Below are 23,906 nucleotides of genomic sequence, written 5' to 3' on the forward strand. Positions count from 1 at the left end.
TCAGAGAGGGGAAATGATGCTCAAGGTCACACACATCAGTTGTTGGCTGCTTTGGGACTCAAAACCAGGCTGCCAACGTTCCTGCCTTTGGGTACCAGGACCTAAAGTTCCCTCCCTTGAGAGGTGTAGAAGGCCAACTCTGACTTCCTGGTTGCTGCCCAGGGTGACCTGAGGCAGTTGTTGAGGTCAGGACAAATATCCAGCTGCTCCAGTGGGAGTGGAGATGTGGTTGAGTTGGATGCAGAGGTTTACTGGCCTAGATGATGTCTGCTCAAGCATCTGGCAGCCACCATTAAATCTTCCCCAAATGCCTCTCTGTTCCAGGCCCTAAGCTGGGCACTGGGGGGCCCAGGGTGCAGCTTAGGCACAGGCCCTGGCCTTGGAGAACTCAAAGCAAACAGTCCACGGATCTCAACCTTTTGAGGACCATGGACCCATTTGAGAAGCTGTTGAAAAGCTATGAACCCTCATCCAGAAAAATACACTCTTGATTCTATGCATCAGTCATCTGGGTCTGGGGTCCACTGAACCTTTACAATCCTCCTGAAACAATGAAAATTCAGTGTGAGTGATGGTATCATAGGCATTACAGTGTGGAGATTAAGATCACAAACTGGAACCAGACTTCTTGCTCTACTATTTATTACCTTTGTGACCTTCAGTGAGTTCCTGAACCTCTCTGTGCCTCTCTTTCTTTATCTCTAAAATGGGGATAATGATAGTAGCTACCTCATTAATTATACAATGAATTAATGTTACAAAACTCTGAGTAAGTACAATGCACCGAGAGGCATGTAACCTGGCTTGGGGTGGGGTGGGGGGACAGTGGAGCTTTAGAATCAGTCAGGGAAAGCTCCCTGGAGACTGGGGGAGGGGGTAGTGGAGTGGAATCTTAAAGAACAAATAGAAGTCTTCCTGGCAAAGAAGAGGGGAGAGCATTCTTGGTAGAAAAAAGCAGCAGGTGCAAAGGTAGGCGCTGAGAATGAGCTTGGTTGGTACATTCAGAGCCCGGAGCAGAAAAGGGATTGTCTTACGAGAGCCTCCCCAATACCCCTGTATCAGTTGGAGGCAGGGATGGGCTCATGTGGGACAGCAGCAAAAAGGAAGACTGTTTTCCTGAGCCAGATCATCTACCTCCTCCTCCAGGAAGCCTCCCTGACCTCTCAGCCAGATGTGCCTCCCCCTCCTCTGAGCCCTGGAGGGCCTGCTGTGGGAACCACAGGAGGAGGTTTCTGCCACGCACCTTTGCCCTGGGCCCAGGCTCACCTACCTCCTTGACTGGAGCGCCTAGGGAGGGGGGCTGTGCTCTCTTCCCCTCTGTACCAAGCCCAGGCTCCTGTGAAGTACATGGCGAGGGCCATACTCCTTCGCGTGGCATTCGAGACCCTTCCTGACCTGCCCTTTGCTGTTCTTTCCTGTCACATCCCCCAGTGTCCTCCAGGCTTCAGCCATATCCAACTACTTCCCCATCTCTGGTAGGGCTGCCAGATTTAGCAGGTAAAAATACAGGGTGCCAAAGAGGATATACAAATGGCTAAAAAGCACATGAAAAGATGCTCAGCATCACTAGCTATTAGGGAAATGCAAATCAAAACCACGAGATATCATTTCACACCAACTAGAATTGCTACTATTAAAAAATTTAACAGAAAATGACAAGTGTTGGAGAGGGTGTGGAGAAATAGGAACACTCACTCACTGCTGGTGGGAAAGTAGAACGGTGCAGCCGCTGCGGAAGAAGTTTGGCGGCTCCTCAGGAAGCTAAATATAGAATTACCGGATGACTCAGCAATCCCGCTACTAGGTATATACCCAGAAGAATTGAAAGCAGGGACTTGAACAGATACTTGTTGTGCTGGTTTGAATGTATTACGTCCCCCCAAACGCCATTATCTTTGATGTAATCTTTTGTGGGCAGATGTATCAGTGCTGATTAGATTGTAATTCTTTGAGTATTTCCATGGAGATGCGACCCACCCAACTGCGTGTGATGACCCTGACTGGATAGTTTCCATGGGGGTGTGGCCCCACCCATTCAGCCTGGGCCTTGATTAGTTCACTGGAGCACTATATAAGCTCAGACAGAAGGAGCGAGCTTGCTACAGCCAAGAGGGACACACAGGAAGCTGAGAGAGGAGCTGCAGCTTACAGAGACATTTTGGAGATGGACTTTGAAAGCAGACTCTTGCTCTAGAGAAGCTAAGAGAGGAAAAATGACCCAAGAACAACTGAGTGACATTTTGAAGAGGAGCTGTGGCCTAGAGAGGAACGCCCTGGGAGAAAGCCATTTTGAAACCAGAACTTTGGAGCAGATGCCAGCTATGCGCCTTCCCAGCTAACAGAGGTTTTCCAGACTCCATTGGCCATCCTCCAGTGAAGGTACCCAATTGCTGATGCATTACCTTGGACACTTTATGGCCTAAAGACTGTAACTGTGTAACCAAATAAACCCCCTTTTACAAAAGCCAATCCATTTCTGGTGTTTTGCATTCCGGCAGCATTAGCAAACTAGAACACCTGTACACCAACGTTCACAGCGGCATATTCACAATTGCCAAAAGACAGAAGCAAGCCAAGTGTCCACCAATGATGAATGGATAAACAAAATGTGGTATATACGTATGATGGAATATTATTCCGCTCTAAAAAGGAATGAAGCCTTGATGCATGTGACAACATAGGTGAACCTTGAGGACATTATGCTGAGTGAAATAAGGCAGACACAAAAGGGCAAATATTGTATGATATTACTGATATGAACTAAATTTAATATGCAAATTCATAGAGTCAGAATCTTGAATATAGGTTACCAGGAGATAGATTGGGGGTAGAGAATAGGGAACTGATGCTTGTTTTGTACAGAATTTCTATTTAGGTTGATTCTAAAGGAATGGATGGTAGTGATGGTAGCACATTATTGTGAATATACTTAACAGCACTGAGCTATGTATGTGAATGTGGTTGAAAGGGAAAGTTTTGGGTTGTGTATGTTACTAGAATGAAAGATGAAATATGGGATTGTATAAACAGCGAACCCTGTTGTGGATGATGAACTGGGATTGACAGTACAAATATAAGAATGTTCGCTCATGAATTATAACGCTAATATAACCACTAATAGAAGGTGTTAATAGGGTGATATATGAGAAACAAATATGCCTAATGTAAACTACAAACTAGAGTTAAATGTACTATTTTACATTACTTGTAACAAAGGAACCACACTAATGCAAGGTGTCAAAAATAGGTGGGTATATGGTAATGGTGTATTTTTTATAGGACTTTTCTGTAAACCTACAACTTCTCTAATTAAAAAAAAATATTAAAAAAGAAACAAAAACATTATGCTAAGTGAAAGAAACCAGACACAAACTACTGCATATTGTATGATTCCATTTACATAAAATATAAATACAAATCAATCTATAAAAACAGAAATAGATGAGTGGTAATGTAGGGATAGAGAAGGATAGAAGGATTTAGACGTGACTGCTAAGGGGTATGGGGTTTTTCTTTTTGGAGTAACGAAAATGTTCTCAAATTGATCGTGGTGATGAATGTACAACTACATGATGATACTGTGAACCACTGATTGTACACTTTGAATGGATTGTATGGTATATGAACGTATCGCCATACAACTGCTTTAAAAAAAATACAGGATGCCCAGTTAAATTTGAATTTCAGATAAAAAACGAATAATGTAAGTATGACTGTGCAATATTTGGTACACATTTATACTAAACAATTATTTGCTGTTGTTTATCTGAAATCCTAGCTTAACCTTGAGTCCTGTATTTTATCTGGAAACCCCACCTTTCCTGGACACCTGAGCCCTTGCAGGCACTGTTGACCTTGTCTGAGATGCTCTTTCCTCATCTGCCTTGACGTTCCCTACTCATGTTCGAGGCTCAGCCCAAGTGCAGCTTCTTCTGGGGAGACTTTCCAGAAGGCCCAGCTCGAGGTTACAGGTCTATTGTCTTCTCTCTCACCTATTGTTCTGATTTGCATGTCTGTCTTCTCTAAGAACTGTGGACTTCCTGAGGGCAGGGACCTTATCTCATTCATCTCTGGATCCCCAGATATGACATATAGCATGTGCTCACTATTGACACAACAAGCGAAGAAATGATAAACGAGTTAAAAATCTACAAAATCTTGCTGCAGTACCAGACGTGACCAGAAGGGGCCGCTGTCCAACACGCGATCTGCAGGAGCTTGACTAGGGGTTGGATTCTGCAGACTGGGTGGCACCCGCCCACCCGGCCATGCTAGAGGTTTTAAATTCTGTGCTTATGTGAGGGAGTTGGGAGGTATATGCCAGTGCCACGGGCACCTTGAGAGAGCGAGGAACCAACCTATGCAGATACCTTCTATATAGCCAGGCATGGAGGACAGTGCAGAGAATTGGGAACCGTTTCAAAATCCAGTTCTTCCACCGAATTGCAGTGTGGCCTTGGGAAAGAGCCCCCACTTCCCTGAGCTTCAGTTTCTTATTCCAGTGGAAATGAGACAACCAACGCCAACCTCTCAGGGCTGTGAAGAGAAAATTCGAGCAGGAAGTGCCTGGCGTATGGGAGATGCTGGAGACTTCGCTCCCCTCACCTCTTTCCTCAGTCTGAAGTATGGTTATGTGAACGGTGATTAGGCACCAATGGGATATGTGAAGAAATTTAGGGGGTGCCACATATAAGGGCTTGATAAATGTTGACTCTCACATTGCCATTTACATCAAAACGATAATAAAGTAAGCCCTAACCAACTTTTGGTAAGTGAACGAATGAATGAATGCAAAAGTGAATGAATGAGTGGACTAACTCTCTGCGTAACCACTGCTCCAGGTATGCCTGAAAGCCTGGGCTTTCAGAGTTCACTACCGCCCCCCACTCCCCACACCTGAACTTGCACTCTTCCTCCGCCGGGGATGCCCTTCCCCTCCGCCTGGTACAAGCATCCACTGAATAAATGTGCGAATCAGTGTGGAATGCCAGGGCCCATCCGCTGAGGTGGCCTCATCAGTAGCTCCTCCTTGAGCACTTGGAGACCCAAGGACAGCATGAACCTGTGTGCTTTGGGGCAGCTGCCAAAGGAGGTCACCTCCCCTGTGATGCCCGGAACTGATGGAAACGGCCAACACCATTCGTCAGCAGCATCCAGAAACTTCCCAGCAAAGTGGTTGTCAGCTCTGGGCTCCTGGCAGGCTGAGATAGCCCCGCGGAGCTGGGGAAAGGCCAGACGGAGAGCCCGCTCCAAAAGAACCCTCTCTAAAGATGGAAAGAAAGAGGGGGATAGAAGGTGGGGGTGGGCCCACGCTGGCCTGCAGTGCCCAGTATCTGACTTCCCTGCCTGGGAAGAGCTGGAGCATTCATTAAGGAAATCAACTGCAGGCACCAGGAAGATTCCAAGGTGTTAGGCAAGAGCCAGCTATGGACTTGTCCAAATTAAACCTCACCACCCACAGCCCAGCTGGCCTGCCTCACAGGTGGAGGTGATGGCTGGGGTGTCACAGCAGAAACTGCTACTGTTCTCCTACCTCTCTGCCAGTGTCGCCTCTGCCACTTTCACCCACTCCTCTTTCTTTCTTTCTCCTGAAGTCTATCCTGGTCTGCTTCTGTTTCCCTCTGCACACTCTCCTGCCTGCTCTTGGGCCACGCTCTCCCCCCACGCCCAGCTTGAAGCACCACACCTACACCTGCAAATCACAAACCCGCAGCTGCCTCGGGAAAATGCACCACCCTCCACTGGGAGCTAGCATCACATTTTCTGGTTCCCCAAGCCTCAAATATCGTCTGAGTCCCTTGCCTCCTCTCTGTCCCTGCCACCGGCACCTAGTCCATGCTACCATCGTTTCTCACCTGGTGTCCCATGAGAGCCCCACACAGGGTCTCCCCGTGTCCTTCAGGCCCCCTGTCATCTACTCTCACACAGAAAGCCACTGGGATCTTTAAGGCAATCTGCGTGAGAGCACACTATTCCTCGCCAGTGGTTCCTGTTGTACTTTAAACTGAATCCAGACCCCAGGACCTGAAAGCCCTGCCGCAGCTGGGCCAAGCCTCTTCCAACCGCCCCACCACCACAGCCACCCCCCCCCACCCCCATGCTGCTCCTGCCACACTCGCCTTCCTGCTCCAGGGCCTTTGTATGTGCCGTGCCTGCTGCCTGGCCTGGCTGCGCTCATCACCCGCCTGCCTGTGGACTCCCAGTAGCTTTCAAGACTCAGCTCAAATGTCACCTGAATGGACACTTCCCCTCACCCGTGCCAGGATGTCGGGCCCCTCCTTGGTGCCCCCAGGGGACTCTGCCTGTCCTCTGTGGCTCATACGACACCTCTGCTCAGAGCTATCTGCATCTGGGCTTATCTCCTTCTCCCAACTGGGAAGTCCCTGAGACCTCTGGGCACATCCGGAGACTCTTGGTATTCCCAGCACCCAGCCCAGGGCCAGGCCCAGAGCTGACGACCATGAATGTTGAATGAACCAGGGTCTCTCTCCCGCTTGGTAGATGCCAGACTGCCTCTCCCTGCACCCCAGTCCCTGGAAGGAGGGAGTGACAGAATTGGGGCCCCGCCTCACTGCAGTCCTACCCTAGGCTGCCCCACCCTTGGCCCTGCCCTCTCACCTGCCACTTGTGGCTAAAATCCTTTGTGGCAGAGGCTGGTCCTGGGAGGCAGGAGAGCCAGGTGAAGAGAGAGAGCACAGGTCCAAATCCAGCTGGGTGCCCTTGGAAAAGTTACACAACCTCTCTGTCCCTCTTTTTCCCCTCCTGATGATGGATGAACAGTACAGTCGTGAGAATGAATGAGATAATGAAGGGTACGTGCTTAGTACATAGGGAGCATTCAAGAAATGTGAGCAGGCGATGCCTGCAGCTGCTTGCAGAGCCTGCTGCTCCTGCCATCCCCGCCAGGGGCCCGGGGGTGCTGAAGCAGTGACAGAAAGTAGGGCAGCGCTGCCTCCCGGTTCACACCCCCATCAGCCTCTCCAGCCCTGCCTGCAGCGGCGGGAAATAGGTCGCAGGCAGGACCCGTGCCGGGATTCCTTATTTCCGCTCTTGTCTTTGGGGACAAACACTTCCAGTTTCATTTAATCATAAAGCTTCTTAATTAGTTTTTTTTTTTTTTTTTTCCTTTTTGAGTTCTGAGTTGCTAAGCTGTCCCTGCCAGAGGGAACAGAAACACTGGCTGCTACAGGGCCTGGGCTTCCTGGGCTGGGGAGCAGCTGGCCTGGCTGCCCAGGACCCCTGTTCCTTTGCCTAGGGAAAGAAGGAGCTGCTTCTCTCACCTCATCTATGGCTCAGGCCCTTGGGTAGTTACTCCCTGAGTCATTCAACAAACACTTCCTGAGCACCTACTGTGTGCCAGCTGCTAGGGACCCAGTAGAGATAACCACAGCAAGCTCTCCACCTGTGAGGAACTTACTGTCTAGCTCGATACCCCATAACATTCTACCCAATAAAAATTAAAATTTTTAATTATGTTAAATGCTACACAGAGGAGGGGCTGGGTACAATGAGAAGGTAAAATGACGGCCCTGCCCTCGTCTGGGAGTGATGGAGGGCTTCCCAGAGGAAGTGATGTTTCAGCTGAGATTGGGAAGGATGAGTTGCAGTCAGCCAGGTGGAAGTCTAGACAAAAGAAATTCATGCACCATCCACCCATGGATCCACCCTCCTTTCATTCAAAGGCTCCATCACTTCTCTTTCATTCATTAATCCAGTTCACTGACTTCCTGCTCACAGTCTGCTGGGCCAGCTCGATGACGCTTTAAGAGAAGGCACAGTCTGAGGGAGGAAGACAGTCACACCTGGAGGAGGTGACATTTTGGGGGGACCCCGAAGATGCCAAAACCCAAAAATAAGGCAAAGGGTGGGGGGAAGGTATGAGTGGGGACCAGGGGTAAGAAGACCCAGGGGTGTTCAGGGGCTTTCTGATGAGTGGTCTGGGGCACAGGTCATGGCAGGGGTTCATTCACTTATTCATTTAACCAATGAGTATTGAGTGCCTCCTTGGCGCCAGGCCCAGGGCACGGGGGAGGGGTGATGACTGAGACAGACAGGGTCCCTGACCCGCAGACTGCACTGCCTAGAGAAGGGAATGACCAAGTAAATATGCCATTCAAACCATCCGGGTAAAGCTGGATAAGTATTCGACAAACTCCTAAGGTTCACCAGAGTTTGGCTGATTCAGCAGTTGATGGAGTAGAAGGGCCAGGCTGGGCTTCAGAGAGTGGGGCTCCCACGGGGCTGGCTGTGACTAACCCCCTCTGTCTTCCTCATAGCCTTTAGGGCAAGTCTTCCCAACCATTTTATGTTTCTTATGGGCTTGTCCTCAATTAAAGGACTTTCTATCAGTCATTTACACCTTAGTCTGAACCAAAGCCAAGCAACATCTTTCCCAGAGGTCCTTGCAGTCCCTGTGGCTGTTTGGTGCCTTGGGAAACAGGTAAGAGAAGTCATCATACAGAAGGGATGGCCGCTGATGTCCAGCCACATGGGGGCCAGTTGTTCTACCTGCCCTCCTGGCCCCTTATGTGCAGGCCCCACCCACACTCAGATGTGCTGAGCTCACCTGGCCTTAGGTCTGTGCAGATCCTACCAGGTAGACTGTATCATGTGGCAACCAGGGCAGAAGAGGGAGAAGGGAGAGGCACACTGGCCTCTGTTTAGGGCTGGGCACCAGGTGGCTGCTTTCCCTGCCTTCTCTCACTAACCTGCACAGCCTCCAAGTGGGAGAGGTGGCCTCACGCCCACTTTGCCAAGGTGGAAACCACAGCTCAGAGGGAGCACCTTGCAAATTCTTGTAGCTGGTTAAAAGCAGAGCTGGGATTTGAACCTATGGCTTCCCACTCCTAGTCCAATATTCCTTCCACTACACCTGTGGCTTCTAAGCCTGGATTTCTGGGTCTTGGAGGTCCTGAAGGAACTCTGAAGGGTCTGATTTAAAAGCTCAAACAGAAATCACCCTCTTCCCTTACAAAGGCCACTCAGGCAAATGAAAATAAGTGTTTTAGCTGGAAACAGAGCACACGGGGAGGCAGCTCCAGCTCTCTCGCCCCACACTGCTTTAGCAGTTTCAAATCTCTGTTTAACAGGACTATTTATTATGTAACAAAAGCAGCTTGTTGGAAAACCAGATCTTTCAGAACATCAGACCCATGGAAATAAAAGTCAAGATGAAGGGGGTCTTGGGGGGAAAGAGCTGTGACCGTTACATTTTACCGAGATCATTGGCCTGATTCCCCGAAAGGAGAAAAGCCAGACTCAGAAAGGTCAAGGCACCTGCCTGAGGTCTTGCAGCAGGGAGAGACAGAGCCGGAACAGAGCCGGGACGGCCTGACTCCGAGGCCAGGGCTCTTTCGGCTGCACCAGCATGTCTCCTCTTCGGGGAGAACCCCCAGCCCAGCCTGGGTACGGGGCCCACAGGGAGGCAGGTGGAGCACCTGGGGGCACGGATACCTTTTCATAGTACTGCAGCTCATAGTCCAGAATCACGCCGTTGGGCTGGTCTGGCTGGGACCACGACAGGGTGATGCTGTCCACGGTGCGGCTCACCTGGTGCATGATGGACACAGCCGAAGGAGCTGCAAGAGAGGCCAGAGGTCAGGGGTTGGCACCAAGAGTGTGCAGCTTGCAGCCCAACCTCAGAGGTGCCTGGGCAGGTGGGGCTGGAAGCAAGGGGAAAGGCACCTGGCCAAAGCCAAACAGCCAGGCTGGGTTCCTCCCGACACCTGGGTCCAGGTCGGGGACACAGATGCTGCTCTCCTGGGGCACCTTCAGGTCAGACATGGATACCTCCGCCATCCCTGGAGAAACTCAAGTCACATCAGCCCTGAGAGATGCACTGGGCCTGTTCATGGGGCTTGGCCCCAAGTGGGCTGGACTTGAAGCCATTCGTTTTATGGGATGACACACAAACCCTAGACATGGTGACAGGGGCTGTGGGAAAGGAAAGGAGAGGGGACTGTGCAAGCAGAGGCTGGAGATTCATTTATTCAAAACATTTTTACTGAGTGTCTACCACATGCCAGGGAATACAGCAGTAATTAAAACTGACCCCCCAACCATATACATTTAAAAAACTATACATAAACCTACCCACCCCTCTTGTGCCCGTGCTTGTTTGTGCTCTCACATAGGGTGGTTGGGGGAAGGTGACAAGAAGTCAGAGGAGGCCCTGTTAAGTGCTAGGACTCTTGGAAATAATTTAGTCTAGTTTACTCATTTTACAGATGTGGAAACTGAGGTCCAGGGAGGGGGTATGGAGCTGCCCAAGATCACAGAGTAAGTTCACGGCATTGCAGCCTTTGACTGGACTTCTTATTTCATAAAGCACCCAGCCTGCTGTCCTCTGCCCCTTCTCAAATGAAGCAAATCCATACAAAGCCCCTCCTCTGGGCCTGTACACAAGGGTCTTCTGAATTGACTGTTGGGGGCGGGCAGCATTAGCCCCATTGACAGTGAAGGCACTGAGGCTCAGAGGGGCAAGGGGCTTCTTGAGGTCACACAGCTCATCAGTGGGGAGGCTGGGATTTGAACCCAGGTCTGTTGCTCCCCAGGGAAGTGTTTGCCCCACTAGTTGGACCGGCCAGGGATGGACACCCCGCTCTGCACTCACTACTGCGTGGTTCAAGTGAGCCCTTTGCATCTCTAGGCCCAAGGTTTTCGTGGTCCCAGGGAGGGGGAGGACTCACCAGGATGAAGGGAGCACCTCCCCCAGGTTCCTGGGCAGGGCCTGTGCCAAGCAGATGCCCTGTCTCAGCTAACATGAGGACCTGCCCCTGCCCTTCCCTTCTCCTCCCAGCCCTGAATCCTTCAGGGCTTTGGCCCTATCAGATATGAACATGACCCGGGGACAGGTGGGAGCTCATGGGGGACTTGAATATTGACTATTGAGTGTGAAGCTTGGGGATGACTCACCCATTTCCTGCCCTCTGCTTCTGTCCCTTCACCCCAGAGTGGAGGGAACTCTCTGTTAGTTAGAAGACCCAAGCTCTCCTCTCTGTCCTGCTGCTAACCGGCTGTGTGACCTTGGGTGAGCCACCCTCCTCTCTGGGCCCAGCTTTCTCCTCTGCACCACAGGGACCCAGACTGGAAGTCCTTGGAGGCCTTGCAGCTCGAAAGCTGTTTGTCTGTCATCCCTGTGCAGTCCCTGGCCTGGAGGTGGATTGGCCTGGGGCTAGCATGAGCCTCAGCAGGTCCCAGATTCCCCTCCACCACCCCAAGGAGCAGTGGGGAATTGGCCTAAGATACTCCAGATGGGGTGGCAGCACCCACTGGAAGGACTTGGACTCTGGTCCTGGTGTGCCTGATGAGTCCCTGCTCCTCTACCCAAGGGAGGGCTGCCTGATCCCACCTCGAGCTCCTTGCCATGTCAGGTGTGACAGGTGTCTCGGGAAGATCAGGGACCTGGCTCACTGCTGGGGTCCACTGAGACCTCAGTTTCCTCTTCGGTCAAACAGGGACATTCTATCTCCCTTGCCTCCTCCCAGGGTATTGAAGGGACCCAGTCTGAAGAAGGGACTCCACTAACCTCTTCATTGAGCCCCAACTATGTGCTGGCCACTGTGTACTTGACAGGCACTATCCCATTTAATCCTCACACAGTCTGTGAAGTAGACATTTGTGGGCCCATTTTGCAGAGGGGGAAGCTGAGAATCATAGAGGTGAACTGACTTGCCTAAAGCTACACAGCTAGTAAGTGGCTGAACAAAGCCAAACAGTCTCACCAGACATCTGGGGCTAGAGGGTGGTCCTTCTAATGCTCCACTAAGTCATTTAAAGAGCTCTGTGGGCTGTGTGTGCACATGTGCGATAATAACATTAATAAAGCAGCTCCCCCTTATTGAGCCCTCGCTCTGTGCCAAGTACTCTTCTAGGATCTTACATGTGTTAATTCAGTGACAACTGCTCTATGAGCTGAGGACTACTTAATACACTCAGATGGGGAAACTGAGGCTTGGAGCTGTTGAATAACCTGCTCAAGGGTCACACAGCAAGGTGGCCAGGATTTGAACCCCAGGAGCTTGGACTTGGCACAGGCACAGCCCTGGTCACTGTGCAGTGACCAGCCCATGCCTCAGTTTCCTCATCTGCAAAATGAACCTAATGAAAATGTATTTGGGAGGGTCGTCATGAGGGGCAAGTGAGTTAAACTGTGTCGAGGGCCCGGCATGGGGTCAGCTCTGGGAGAGTGTTTGTTGGTGTCACTGGACACTGGCTACTGGGCACCAAGCACTTGACCTATGTCATCTCTTTTACTCTCACAACAACTCTATGGGACAGAGCTTAATACCTGCAATTTGCAGAAGGGGAAACTGAGGCTCAGAGAGGCATAGTGAGGAGCTGGGCTGGGCCTGGAGCTGAGTTATCCTGCTCCAGCTATGCCCTCTGCCTGGTGCTGCAGCAGTCCCCGCTTCCCATCCCCCTCATTCCCTAACCCTTCTCCAGCCCCGGTCCTGCCAGGTGCTTCCACGCCCCTCCCTCCAAAGCTGCCTTTGTGTGGAGCTGAGCCGCACAGCTCCCAGATTCCCCGAGGCCCCAGCTCCTCTACGAAGCCAGGGCTGCCTCCCCTCTCCCCATAAGACAGACTTGGGCCAATCTGGTGGATCCTGACACTTCCTGCTGTCCTGGAAGTCCCCACCTCCAACCCACCCACAATTCTCCAGCCCCTCCCAACTACCCCAGGGCAGTGACCAGACATTCAGGTCTGGGGATGCGGAAGAAGGGGTGGCTCTGAGAAGTTTCCAGGGATCCCGGGAGCAATACCCCCTGCCCCTGCCTCCAGTGGTGTGAGGAAGAAACTGGAGTGAGAGGCCAGATGAGGTCATCTCCAAGGCCCCCTGGAATACTGGGATCACTTGTCCAGAGGTTCACTGAGCAAGGCGGGGAGAGGTAGGGCCGCCATCCCTCCTTATAACTATGGAGCATCAGCCACACGGTGAGCCCACCAGGATGGGTGAGGAACCTTCTCACTAAGCATCTACCATGTGCTTTGTGTTTGGAATCATAGAATGCTCATGTCAGGAAATGCCAAACCAGTTTCCAGAAAGGCGGTCTAGCCTAGCAGTTGGGCACCCCGAGGATGGGGTCAGACCCATCTGCATGCAACTCCCCATTCCTCCACTCACCAATGTGTGACCTTGAACAGGCTCTCTTAATCTCTGTGACCCTGTTTCCACACCTGTCAAATGGGGACACGAATTGTTACCTGGCAAAGCTGCTCTGCGTGTGAAAGGAAAAATGCATGTACAGGTCTGAGCATTGCACCTAGAACCCACCAGAACGGAGATATTATCATTATTTTAAGTATTTTTCAGTTCCCAGAGTCTCTCTGATGCCAGCATGATGCTGGGTGCTAGGGCTCAACAGAGGGAACCCCCAAGGTCCCTGCCTTCCAGGGGCTCATGGTGCTTTCCCCCAGCCAGTGACTGCTCCAGCTGGGCACTTGCCAGGCCCCGGGGAAGCTGTGAGACTTGGTCTCAGTGTGGAGCTCCAAGGTCCAACCCCCTTGTGTTCCTGCGCCCAGGTGATCCAGCCCTCAGCAGGGGCACAGCTGCTCCGCTCACATCTCTCCTGCCATCTGCCCTCCCAAAAACGAAGGACAGTGGTAGAATGTGTCCGGACAGAGTTTTCAAACTTGAGCGGGCATAAAGACCACTCTGGGAGAACACACATAGCTGGGCCCAGCCGGGGAGATTCTGACTCAGCAGGTCTGGAGTGTGCCCGAGACTCTGCATTTCTAATGAGCTCACAGGTGATGCTGACAGGCTGGTCCCTGGACCCCATTTGAGGAGGCCCAAGAAGGGAAGCAGCTTGTCCATGGTTGCAGAGCAGGTAGTTTTGGGGCCACAGACTGGAGTGCAGACCAGTTGAGACACAGTCTGGTATATTTTCCACCCAACTAACTGCTTCTTGCAGCCACAGCTTCTACCTGACCCCACCCCTGTCATCTTCCAGGGCCCTTTACTTCAGTGGGTTTTGAAATGGTGGCACAGGTAGTATGAGGTGAGAGGGGAAGGGATGAGACTGCCAAGGTAGGTGGGGGCCAGCCCACCAGGCCCTGGGTGCTCAGATCAGCTAGGCCTTGTCCTGCAGGCACTGGGGAGCCACAGCAGGACTGCAGCAGGGGTGGCAACCTGTTCTCAACTGAAGGACAAGACTGTTCTCAAGCTCGCCATCTCCACAGTCCCCGTGTGCCGTGAGGTGCCCAGCAGACAGGAAGGCCCACAGCATCAAACACCTGACATGTCCGTACTGTTCACCATCCACCAGACACTGTTCCAAAGGCTTTTCATCAGGTAACTTGTGGAATGCTCCCACTTTACAGGTGAGGAAATGGAGACACAGAGAGGTGAAGTAACTTGCCCAGAGTCACACAGTCAGCTGGCAGTGGAGCTGGATTGGAGCCCAGGTCCACCCTTTCCTCTCCTGTGGCCGCAGCTAATAAAGGCAGACCAGGGGGGCTCTAGAAACAAGTGGACCTAGAGGGCCTCTGAGGACACCCTGGTTCTGCTCCCACCCTGCTGCTGGAACGCCAACTCCACCCGGCTCCCGCTGACTCACCCGCCACCCACCCGGCCCGCCTGCCCTGGCTCTAGCACTCAGCTGCTGGTGGAGGCAATCCCGCACAGCCATGGGGGTCCAGGCCTGGCAGGCTTAGCTGGCAGGCTTGGGTTACAGGCAGCTAACCCCGTCAGATCCCATAAGCCCCGTAACCCCGGGCATGGCAAGGAGGCGGCATTTGCTGGGAAGATGATCAAGGCGGTCCAGCCGGGGCCAGGCAGGGCTGGCCTTTCTCCTGGAATCCGGGGGAATTAACGGCGGAGAGAAGGGAACAGCTGGATGTCCTCCCATCCCTCCTGCTGCCCACCGCCCACCCTGGGGTGTCGGGTTTCCTTATAAGTTGGTCATCGGGGAATTCTGGTATTTTCAATTACCAGTTGGGCACGCTGGCAGGGAGATGGGGTCAGCGGTGGCCTGTGACCCTTGCGAGGAGATGGAGCCCCAGGGAGCAAGCACAAAAGAGGCTTGTGGCAGCAAGGGCAGGGGGAGGCCCTCCGGGCAGGGCCTGCTTGGTTGGGGCAGGTGGTCTGGGGCCTGCCGCCCACAGTGAGCCTGGGGGGGGCAGAGTCCAATCCCTTCGCTGGCTGAGTGACTTGGGAAGTGGCCTTCCCTCTGCGTGCCTCCATGTCCTCATCAGAGCATGAAGGGGTAGGACAAGGTGGTCTCTCGGGGCCTTCCAGGACTGGGATTCTCTAACAGGACGGGTCGGCAGGAGGCCTGTGACCCTGGCTACTGGCTAAGAGGGTGTGGGCTCGGGGGACTCAGTCAGTGCTGCCTCCTGAGCTCTGGGGAAGGAAGGGAACCCCAACACTTGCCCTTCACCCCCTCACTAGTCAGGAGAGCTCACGAGCCCAAATGGAGCAGGAGAAGTTGCCGGGCAGGGGGCAGCCTGAGACCCCACTCCCAGTCCCAGACTCAGACCTGCTGCCTCCCTGCCACCTCCACCACCAGTTAGAAGTCCTTAGGGCGTCCACTGCCCACCTGTCCGGCGCCTGCCCACCTCTCTCCCCTCGCCCCCAAGTGCCAGCTGCACGGCCGCCTTTCTGTCCCCAAACTCACCGAGGCCACTGCTGCCTTAGGGCCTTGGCCCATGGTGTTCATCGGCCCAAATGTCATCTCGTTAGAGAGGGCCTCTCCATCCTCCAGGCTCTTGTCCCCCTCTACTCTGTTTTATTTTCTTTACAGCACTAACTCTATCTGAAATTACCTTATTTATTCATTAAATGGCAAAGTCTTCAAGAATATTAAGTTTCTAGAAGGCAGGGACCTTATCTCTCTTATCCAGACTCTTTACCCCTAGTGCCTGGAACTGTGTGTGGCTCAGAGTAGGTCCTTGATCAATATGTGCTGAGGAAGGGAGGCAGGAAGGAAGCCAGGGCAGGCTTCTTTCTCCCTTTCCCTGGTCCATTCAGGAATCTGAGTCGACTGACCCCAGCAGTGGGCAGGACCCTGGGACATGGGCCTTAGGTGGTGGTTCCCAAGCAGCCAGGGGAAGGTGGCACAACTGTATGGCAGTCACTGACAATGTGCTCCCCCTCAGACCTGTGGTTGTGACCTGCCGCCACGACATGGGGCAGGCCTACAATATCATGCCAACTGCTGGTTATTGTGCTTGGGTCTCCAGGGTTGGTAGCAGGAACATTTTACTCACAATAGGACTCCGCATTTCCAGCTAACAATGGAATGGCTGTTTTGAGTGTTTGTCTCTTAAACCTGTAGCAATGCAATTAACTCCCAACAATTTGACTGCAATTCTGGGGGACCTGATGAAAGCTCTCATAACCAAATTCCTGCAAAGAAAATTCTTCCAGAAAATGGGCCTTTGTTTCCTTCTGACAGGACCAAGGCATTTAGAAAGTGGCGTGGAACAGAAAAATAGGAGAAGCAGAGAACTGGTGGTCTAGGGTGGAGCTTTTCTATGAAAAAAAGGGGAAAAAAAAGGTGTTTTGTAGTCAGGTAAGTTTCGGAAGAGAGTTCTAGATCCTGCTTGTGGAGACTCCTAATATACACAAGTTGATTTGAGGCTCTGAGAAGTCCTGCAGGGAAGAAATCCAGTTAACTTGTTTACCTCGATGGTCTCAGTCTCATTTGACCTCAGAACCCTTTGTTCACATAATAGTTATTAACATCTTTTTCAACTAGCAATCTGCGGAACGTATTTTGGGGAGAAAAATGGGCCCAAGAGAAGTCGTAACTTATTTTCTTGAACTTGGGAAAAGTTCCACCTTTCATTTGCTCATTCATTCTTCTTTTGATTCATGGGATATTTAGAGGTGCCCACTGGGTGCCCCTCCTTTGTAATCAGATGGGGCATGGGTTAACCACCTCCATTTTACAGATGAGGAAAGTGAAGTTCAGTTCAAGTCATTTGTCCAAGGTGACTCAGCTCAAAAGTGGTAGGGCCAGAATTGGGACCGGGCCCAGTTGACTAAGGCCCAGGTTGGTTTGCCCCCTGGGTAGCTGGCCCTAGGGAAACGCCCAATCCCCCGCCTCCCGGGGGGCTGCTAGAAGGCCTTGGTCTCGACTGTGGCTGGCTGAAGGGATCTAGTCCCAGCCTAGACCCTGGACCATCAAGATGATAAGATCCTGGGCTTTGAATCAGGTGGCCAAGCAACTTCCCCCACTCCCCTGGGCCTTGGTTTCTCCTCTGTAGAATGGGGACAATGACAAGGATGCTGGGAAGGTTAAATGTAAAGTGCTTAGCACAGAACTCTGCATAGAGTGAAGGCCCGGGGGATGTGGAACAGAGCTGTTGCCCCAGGAGTCCTGGCCAAAGCCACTCCAGAGATGACAGCAGTCAACCCCCACCCAAACATGTGACAAAGCCCTGCCAAAATTCACAGTGCCACTGGGTGACTGTAGTAGATGAAGCACAGACATATGAATGTACCTGCCAGGACCAGAGTAACCACCCAGCCAACCAGGAGACTCGTGAGCTAGATAAATGCTTCTTGATTTACACTATCGGTTTTGTGGTTGATTGTTGAACAGCATTATTGTGGCAGTGGTATCTGCTATTTTTCTTCTGTTATATGCAGCCAAACCCAATCTTAACTGATACTCAAGGCTGGCTTGCCTTCCCTGCAGGATGTCTGGGAGGATCAAAGGGGACGACACACACAGGGGGCTCCGCCTGTGGAGGGAAGTACCCTCTCCCTCTCTTTCCTTCTCTTTCCTTTCCCCAGACATGGACCTCCCTAGGGATTCTTTGGCCCATCTCTCTCTGATCCTCTAGGCCTCCAGAGAGAGAAGTGAGCGAGTACACATTCATGCCAGTTCCAGAGACTGAGCCATTGTGTGCCTGCCCCACAGGAGGGCAGGAGGATCAGAGGAGAGCACGGGTGGCAGAAGGGGCTTTGGAAAGTTGAAAGTCTTTCCACGAGAAAGCCATGCGGAGTGGTGTCACAGGCAGAGAACTGGCCAGGGTGTTGGAGAGCAGCTCTGCCAAGGACCTGCTGCATGCCTGTGGGCATCCACTTAGGAAACTCTCTGGGCCTCAGTTTTCCGATCTGTAAAAGGAGGTGATTGCACCTGATGAACTCTGAGGCCCCTGCCAATGCTGATGTGTTTTAATTTGACTATGTTGTCTTCTGTGGTAGGCAGAATAATGGCTCCCCAAAGAGGTCCACATCCTAATCCCTGGAATTTGTAAATATGTCAGATTACATGGCCAAAGGGACTTTGCAATTGTGATTAAGGTTACAGACCTTGAGATGGGGAGTTTCCTGGTTTATCCAGGGGGCTCAATCTAATCACCCACATCTTTAAAAGTGGAGAAACTCTCCCAGCTGAGGGTCAGAGACCCAGGTGAGCTGGAGTGTGAGGAGGATCTGGTGCCCCGTAGCCACTTCTGAGAAGTGGGGGGCCATGAGCAAGGACTGGAAAAAGGCCTCTAGGAGTTGGGTTGGCTCCCAGCTTGAGGCCCTTTCTCTGCTAACACCTGAGCGAGGAAAGAGATGGTCCCCTAAAACCCCCAGAAAGGGACCAGCCCTGCTGACACCTTGATTTTAGTGTGACGAGACCCATACTGGACCTCTGACCTCCGGAACTCTAAGATAACAACTGTGTGTGTTGTTTTAAGCCACTAAATTTGTGGCAGTTTGCTACGGCAGCAAAAGGAAACTAATAGAGCCTCTGATTTCATTTTCAGCCTGCCATGTACTGTCCACCTTCTACATGCTGCACATACATTATGGCTAATCTCTACAACCAGTGGCAAAGCTGGATGGATAAAGGCCCATTTTGCAGGTGAGGAAACTGAGGATCAGAGAAGTGTGAGTTCTCCCCCAAAGACTGGCCACACAGCTTGTGCCAGGACAAGGGCTAGGGCTGTCAGGCCCAGGACTGATGTCTTTTCTTCCACGTGATCTGCCTGGATGTGATGATGGGAGAGCTTCCTAACTGGTCAATCTACTGTTCATTATAGGCAGCCAAAGCCCAGGTCCTTTCCGCCCTGCTTCCCACCCACTCTGGGACCTGCTACCTCATAGCCTGGCACATAATAAGCCTGTGATAAATGTGAGCTATTGTGGTGGGAATGAATATAGAATGATCTCCATGTTTTGAGTGCCTACCTTGTACCAGCCAATATGTGCTGCAACTTGCATACATTAGCTCACATCCCTACAGCAGTCCTGTAAGGAGGGGGTGACAATACCAAGGAGGAAGATTTGATCAGAGGTGGGCAAAGTGATTTGTCCAAAGCTATGTACCAGTGAGTGGCCAAGCTTGACTCAAAGCCAGGTTCATCTGCCTGAGTCAAAGCCCAGGCCTTCCCCCCTCACTTCCCATCCCCTCTGGGACCTGCAGAGGTGGGGCTGTTCAGAGCTTGTTCAGGGTGAGACCTGGAGTATCTGGAGCAGCCCTGGAAGGTGGACAGGACCCTCGAGGATGAACCCAGCCTTGCTGAAATGTTGCTCTCCCCATCCCCGGCCCAACCACGTCTGCACGGCTGTCTCCTCCTTGTCATCGGGATCTCAGCTTAAATGCTACCTCCTCAGAGAGCCACCTTAGCCTCCCCCACCCCCCATCCCGTCCCTCCCTGGTGTGGTATCGATGGCAGGCTGGCAGAGTGCATGAGACTTCAGACACAGGACAGCAAGGCTGAATCCCGGGTCTGCCACTTCCCAGCCAAGTGACCGGGGCAAGCTGCTTAACATCTCCCAATCCTCCTTCCTCATCTTTCAAGTGGGGATATGCAGTCCAGTGTCCTTCCTCTGGGGGGCTGTGGGTGCGACTCGTGAATATGGGGTGGAAAGGCATTCTGGAAAGGTGGAGTATGGTTCAAAGGTGGCGTGACGGCTTTATGAAGTTAGGAGACAGCTCTGGCTTTGGTGAAAGCCAAGGGACTGCAAGCAAGGCCCAGCCACTTTCCCCAAAGAAATACTTTCTCCTTTTAAGGCAATGAGCAAGATATTTATGTATTAAATTTTAGAGTCTGTCTAAAACTGACCACTGAAGCCGTTTGTCTGGAAATCAAGTCCTTGGCCTTGTTTCTCAGCCTTGTCGCACCTCTCCACACCTCGCCTCATTCCGTGCTTCTCTAACCATTCCCCAAGTGCTCACTGAGTGTTCACCACGGTGCACCCCATAGATGCCAGGAAAAACACACTGATTTGGAAAAGCAGACCCATCCCGTGTGATGAAGTGGTGATGGTGGGGGGAGACAGACAGGGACGAAATGATCAAAGACAGAAGGCTAAAATCTCATCCACGGGAACTGAGGGCGGTGGTGCTTGGGGTGCATCTGACCAAGTCAGGAAGGTCAATGAAGATGAGCTGAAGTCTGAGGAAGAGTGGGTGGAACAGCATTCTGGAAGAGGAAACAAACAGCAGTGCAAAGATCCTGTGGCAGAGAAGCTTGGTGCTCAGGGGGAAGAGAGGATGTGCCCCCTCCACCTGGCATGTCTTCCTCCCTGCGTGAGTCCATCTCCGCTGGTTGGAACCCTCTCTTCAAAGCCAAACTTAAATGACTCCTCTTCCAGGAAGCTTTCCATGACATGCCCTCCTCCCATTCCCCAGGAAGAAATGGTTTCTCCGACCTGTGATCATCCTTACCTCTCTGAGACCCTCCATGGACCTCACTAAGGCTATCTTGTATGCAGACTACGTCCACGTCTCATCTTCCCAACTAGGGTAAAAATTCTCAAGGGCAGGAGCTGTGTCTTTTCCAGACTAGACTTGGTCCGAGTTCTAAATCCTAACTGAGGCCATTTAGTAGGGGAACTTGGCATAAATGACTCTGTCTTTCCGGGCCTCAGTTTCCTCATTTGGCCAAAGGAGATAATGTGGTGAGGGACAAATGGGCTGGGCTCAGCATCTGTGAGAGAGTGGGGCTTGTCAATGGGCTTTGAACAAAGAGGATGGGGAAAGAGTTGTCATGATCCTGATAGGCTCGGGGCTTTGAGGGCTTAAAGGGGCTTAGACTTAGGCCTAAGAGTCCTGAATTTGTCTGATGGTAAGAGACACTTGAGCCACTTGTTAAAATGCTGATTCCCAGGACTGACTCCTGATTCAGCAGGCTTGGAGTGGGGTCCAGAAACTTGTATTCTCAGAAAGATCCTGTATAATTCTGAAGCACAATTTGGTGGGGGAAACTGAGGCTCAGAGAGAGGAAGGGATTTCCCCAAGTATGCTGGATTGGATTAGTGACCCCAGTTCTACCTCCCCTGCAACAGGATTATGCACCCACATCCTTTGCCACATAAAGGTGCAGGGGAGGGCGCTTAGCCCCACTGATGCCAGGCTTGGCCGTGAGACTTGCTTCAGCAGATGAGATGTGGATGGGGCTGAACTACAAGCAGAGGCTTTCACTGTGCTTGAGCGGCCTGGCTGGGTTTGGCCACTTGCACTGCTGCCAGTGACAAGAGGAACAAGCCTGGGCTGGCTGCTGGTACAAGAATGAGGAGACACACAGAACAGACTGAACCCAGCCCACATTCTGGAGTCCAGCCTGGCACAGAGAGCCTGGCCAAGATCAGCTGAATCCCGGCTGACCCATAGACTAGTAAAGTGAGAAAACAAATGTTTGTTGTTGTAAATTACTGAGTTTTGGAGTGGTTTTGTCATGTGGCCTTATTATTGCAGTAAGAGCTACTACACTAAGGTGACACAGCAAATGAAAGGTGAAGTGGGGATGTAAGCTCAGCAGCCTTGCTTCTAGTCCAGTGTTTCTGTCATTCCAACCTGAGGGCTCTCCCTTACACCCCTGCTTTCTGGGAGCCCCTCACTCTCACACTCTGCCCCATCCCCACCTCCTGGGGACTTCCAGTCTCCCCCAAGGAGGGGTCCATCTCAACAGCCCAGACCCCACCAGGAAACCCTCTGCTGTTAATAAGCTGAGGCTTCTTGAGGAGGCAATTCCACTCTCAGGGCTCCCAACTGGATGCAGGGGAACCCCCACAGCCAGGAAAAGGAACCCAGGACCCTGGGGGGGATGTCTAGCCTCTCCCAGTGGAATAGAGTTCCCTCGCTGCCATTCCTGTTGGGAACCTGGGCTTCTCTAGCTCAGAGCTTTGTCAAGCTGGAGAGACTCACAGCTGAGGCTTCGTAATTTGTTAGATGACTTTGCCAACATCTGCGGGCTTTTGAGGGTTCTCTCAACTTGCCCACTGCCAGTAGGCTGTATCTGGACCCCCATGCAAGAGTGGAACTTTAATGCACCCATGGCCTGTGAGAACCGCAGGCCCACACTCACAAACAAGGCCTCTAGATACAGCAGCACCACAAACATAAATAAACAAAACCACACTCCTCAGGTGTGCACACAAACACACACACTCACACACCCAGGTGCAGTCACATTCAGACATACTAACTCATGCTCCAATTCACAAACACACCCCCAGGACCCTCGGATTTAGACGCACCCACGGTCTTGAATGCAAGCAAAGATACCAACCCACATGGTCACAGTCACACGTGAGCACTAACACATGGTCACATATGACGACACCCCCCACATTCTCACACACACAGAGACTCACGCACAAGCAGACGTGCAGTCATATCCAAGGTCCTTGGACACACCCCAGACTTTTCCTAAGCACCAGAGTCCATCAGGCCTGGGTCAGTTCCTGCCTCTCACCCTTCCTGGCTCTGTAACTCAGCTTCTCTGAAATGGGGGCACAACTGCCTCCTTCTCAGGGAGATCGGAGATGCAGTGGGTAATGGATGGAAAGCACCCCTCAACCAGGTTGAGCTGGTTCTTTCTCCTTCCACATCCTCGTGTGAGATCTTCCCTCTTCTTTGACTTCCATTTCTTTCTCTCTCTCCCTTGAAAATTCCACTGGTCCTTCAAACTGCAGGTCAAATCCAGTCTCCTCCATGCAGCAATCCTGGACCTCCCCTGGTTGGAAGCACATGTCTCCTCTCTGGACCCCTGTGTGCTCACTGTGGGCCCTCCTTTACATCAGAGGGATGAGGCTAGGTAGACCACCCACTTTTCCTCCTGGCGCTCCTTGTCTCAACCTTGGACAGGGCCAGACCATGGTCACAGCAGAGGTTTGGCAAGGGTAGTTGAGTGAATACCTGAGGGGGCATACTCACAGGGCCAGTCACTAGGTCCCCTGCCCACGGGTACCAAAAGGTCCTTGAAAGCCTCATCTGGGCCTCAGCAGGGTGGGGGTGTGGGTCAGGGTCACTAATGTGCAGGACAGAGACTCCGTTATGGCCCCAGGGATCCCCTTCATGCAGTCAGTGAGCATTTGCTAGACCAGGCCCAGTGCTGAGTACCAGGGACACGCTGCCAAGCAAGACACGACCTCTGCCCCAAAGGAGCGCTTGCTTTGGGTGAGGGGGCAGAGGAGTGACCAGATATGACGATGTGGGAAGAATGCTTTGGTGGGTCGGCCCAGCTGGGAAATCAGAGAAGGCTTCCTGGAGGAGGCGATGTCCAAGCTACTGGATGGGGAGGAATGATTTATATGACACCTGGATGCTACGCAGAGGGTGCAGAAAGAGCAAAGATGCCAAGGCAAGAAGGGCTGGTGTGTCCAGGGAACCAGAACACTAGGATGTTAAACTGGGCCTGAGCTGAGAGGGGCCTTGAATGCTAGGCTAAGGGGTTCAGGCTTCACATTGAAGGAGAAGAGGAGGAGTGGCCTGGCTGGATTCACATTTAAGAAAATCCCTCTGTCCAAAAGTGAGAAGGAATGATTAGAGGCTGGAGAAGGTGAGGCGGCCAGGGAGGCAGGTACGTGGCAGATAGTGGTTCAGAAAAGATAAAGGAGGCTGTAAACCGGGGCAGCAGTGGGGAGCTGGAGGGTCAGCTGGGGAAGGCGTGAAGGACATGGAATCGAGGTCTTGGTGACTGAATGGGGTGAGGGAAAGATGAGCTGATGATGGCT

The 23,906-nt window shown here is 52.1% G+C and overlaps 1 protein-coding gene across 3 annotated transcripts in view; it reads right to left on the reverse strand.

Annotated features, from left to right (window-relative positions):
• The window catches only part of EPHB2 (EPH receptor B2), a 179,870-nt gene that overhangs the window by 17,173 nt on the left and 138,791 nt on the right, over positions 1-23,906 (reverse strand). For all 3 annotated transcript variants that reach the window (XM_037828236.1, XM_037828237.1, XM_037828235.1), the window contains exon 6: positions 9,454-9,578. In XM_037828236.1, coding sequence (XP_037684164.1) covers positions 9,454-9,578 — 125 coding nt within the window. The remainder of the gene's footprint in view (positions 1-9,453; positions 9,579-23,906) is intronic.

The sequence above is a fragment of the Choloepus didactylus genome, chromosome 2 (assembly GCF_015220235.1).
Source record: "Choloepus didactylus isolate mChoDid1 chromosome 2, mChoDid1.pri, whole genome shotgun sequence".
NCBI lineage: Eukaryota > Metazoa > Chordata > Mammalia > Pilosa > Megalonychidae > Choloepus > Choloepus didactylus.